Source organism: Pterocles gutturalis, unplaced genomic scaffold (genome assembly GCF_000699245.1).
Source record: "Pterocles gutturalis isolate BGI_N339 unplaced genomic scaffold, ASM69924v1 scaffold927, whole genome shotgun sequence".
NCBI classification, from domain to species: domain Eukaryota; kingdom Metazoa; phylum Chordata; class Aves; order Pterocliformes; family Pteroclidae; genus Pterocles; species Pterocles gutturalis.
The window spans coordinates 30468-33359 of NW_010107585.1; the positions used below are offsets into that span (position 1 = coordinate 30468).

Here is a 2892-nt window from a genome sequence, read left to right on the forward strand (position 1 = left end):
GTCCACTTTTTTACTTCCTTTCTCAGATTTTAGGAATGTCCAGTAGCTATCTGCAAGGGTAAGACAGACAGAGCTCCACCACAAGCTCTGAATCCCTGAACGCTCCCTGCAGGATCTCAGCTTTTCCCGTGGTCAGAATTACAGGACCCAAGTACCTGGGAGTAGCAAAAGAACTCGGGCTTCCTATGGTCAGTCTTGCATCTCATCTAGTCAGTTAGCTGCTCAGCTTACAAGCTGTGGCGCTCTCCCTACGAGTATCTTCACATTACTTCTTTTTACATTTTTTTTTTAGTAGTATAACATCCACCCAACACAGTTGAGATGAAGCCTTCTGCACCCTGCACAGGTTAAACTCAAGAATTATTCAACTCTCATCTATACCTAAGATATCATAAAAAGAAAACAGAACTGCGTTACCTCCTACATATATACTGTCTACCCTGATCGGGAGCTTTCCCACAAATAAGACATCACCAACATTTAAAGGATCAAGAGTGACTGGGTGGATGCACACCACTAGTTACACAACACAGACTCACAGAATTACTGAGGTGGGAAGGCACCTCTGGAGATCACCTATCCCAACCCCCTGTCACAAGCAGGGTCACCTAAAGCAGGCTGCTTGCTTAGGACCATGTCCAGCTGGGTTTTGATTATCTCCAAGGAGATGTAATATCACATATTATTATCATACATTTAATACTTATGTAGTGTAACATCACTCATTACAAAAAGGGGTTTGTCTTTTTTTTTTCTCCTCCTGTTCAATACTTGTATTCTTCAGGAATCAATTAATGATTAGTCATTGACTAGAAGTTAACTAATTTACCTGAGATGATTTTAAAACGAGCAAAACGATGAAAGCTTCTGTTAGTGTACAAATTTTGTGCCACTGTGTGCTATTTAGGTGTATACCGAAAGAGTCTTTCCCAAATAACTCAAGCTTCTAAGGCTATGATCTGGTTACAGGATCAAAATAAAACACTGATTGACCAAAGCAGAAGGCACTTATTAAATAGTAGGTTTTAGAAAAAGAAGTGATGGTCTTACCAAATCTGTTTAAGGTTGCTTTAAGCAATAATTAGTAACAATATAGTTATGAAGTCCTATTGACTAGATTGTCTGAGGATGCCAAGATTAAGGAACATGTTGTAGCTGCATCCCTTCCAGGGAAAACAAATCTTTGTTAGAGACTTGTACTTCGATTTGAATTTATTTTCACAAAATAGGGGCTGCAGCTGCAATGAAGTTTTTTAACAAGTGAACTTCATAAAGGGTTAAACTAACTGTCTTGTACTTCCCACTGAGAATACCCCATTAGCTGCTTAAAGTAAGGGCTGACAACAAAGTCAAGCAGCCTGAGCAGCTGAAGTGAGATTAGAAAGAATTGAAAATTTTTACAGTAGGAATATTTTTAGAAGATGTAGCTTTAGTCTGAGGATCTGATCCTCACACTGATGATGTGTGGTTCTTTTTGTTTGTTTGCAAACTAGGCTTTTTCCAAGCATAGGAATTTGCTGGTACAAATCCACAGATTAAAAAAACTTCCTTATCCAGAAGTAATTTCCAGTAAGTACATCAGTATGTTGATGGATTAAGCCTCTTCTCTGAAATCAAAAGTGACTAATACATTCCCTTCATGGACCTCTTCACCACAGAGAAATTTAGCATTGATGAGGGAACGGTCGACTACACGAACAGAATAAGAACACAAAAAGTGTAAAACCAGTAATTTAAATTAAAAAAAGTTTTTTAAAAGACGATTAACAGTCAAACCTGTTAATGGAAAACATGATGCGGCATAATACCTGCTTCATGTTCCTGCACCAAGAAGGATAAAAGAAATTGTGAAAGCCAGTGATCCAGAGGCTCTTTAGATTTGTGAGTTGGTTTTTTTTGTGTTGCTTTTTGTTTTTTAAAAAACTGTCCTTTGGAGAATAGCATGTAAAGACTTGTAAACAGAGGTTGATTGTCCAAGCTTTCTTAACTGAATTTTGATTATTTCTTTTTAAATGTAAAAAAAAGTTCTATTGTTAAACAGTTTTTGGTGAAACATGCAAAACTTCCATCCGAATGCATAATTGCATTTTTGACACAGAACCTTATAAACTGCAGAGGAGTTAAGGTTTCTTTGTATTTTGTAAGGTTAGTATCACATCATAATCCAGTAGAAGTCCCTTAATTTTTTCATGGAATTTCTCTCTGTACTGGTTGAAGTGCATAATGCTTTCTGGTTCTTCTTCAAACCAGAACTTGTCAAACTCATAAACCAGATAACCTGTGAAGAAAATAAAAATGCACATCTGCAAAAATTACCTCCACAATTTTCTGCCCTGATCTAGCTAGACCTAAAATGATCCTTTAGACTCTATTCAATCCCTTAAAATAGGGATTGTCCCATCCTGGTCAACAGCAAGCTTTTGGACACTATAATAATAACAACATAAATCTGCAAATACTGACTTTTCAGACTGCAACCTCTATAGAAAGCCACCCAAATTTAGCCCTTAAATGTACATTTCTGTAGCACAGTGGTTAAGCATCAGGTGCATCTCCAATGCCTGAGTCAGAAGATAAGCAGCTTGCTGTGGCTAATGAGAAGAGAGTGCAAATGCACTGCAAAAACGCAAAACTCTATGTTGCAGGCCTCCCCTCTGGTGATATATACTAAAGAAGCTACAGATACTTACAGTAGAACTGATGGAAGTGCTCCATCTGCGGCAATCCAGAGACCAGGTTGTACAGATGAGACTTTAAAGCACCATTCTTAAGTAAACTGTACGCCATTTCTGTCAGATTGATTCCAACTATTGCATAAGAATATCTGCAACACCAATCATCGGTCATGTTTTACCTTTTGAATCGAAGGACTTAAATGCTTCCCAGAAACAG

General features: G+C 37.8%; 1 protein-coding gene across 1 annotated transcript in view; it reads right to left on the bottom strand.

Annotated features, from left to right (window-relative positions):
• Positions 1-1920: 1920 nt before the first annotated feature.
• ELMOD2 (ELMO/CED-12 domain containing 2) overlaps positions 1921-2892 on the bottom strand; it is a gene marked incomplete at its 5' end in the record, with an annotated part of 6985 nt that continues 6013 nt past the window's right edge. Inside the window, 2 exons of the mRNA XM_010088138.1 lie at positions 1921-2278; positions 2691-2824. Coding sequence (XP_010086440.1) covers positions 2121-2278; positions 2691-2824 — 292 coding nt within the window. The remainder of the gene's footprint in view (positions 2279-2690; positions 2825-2892) is intronic.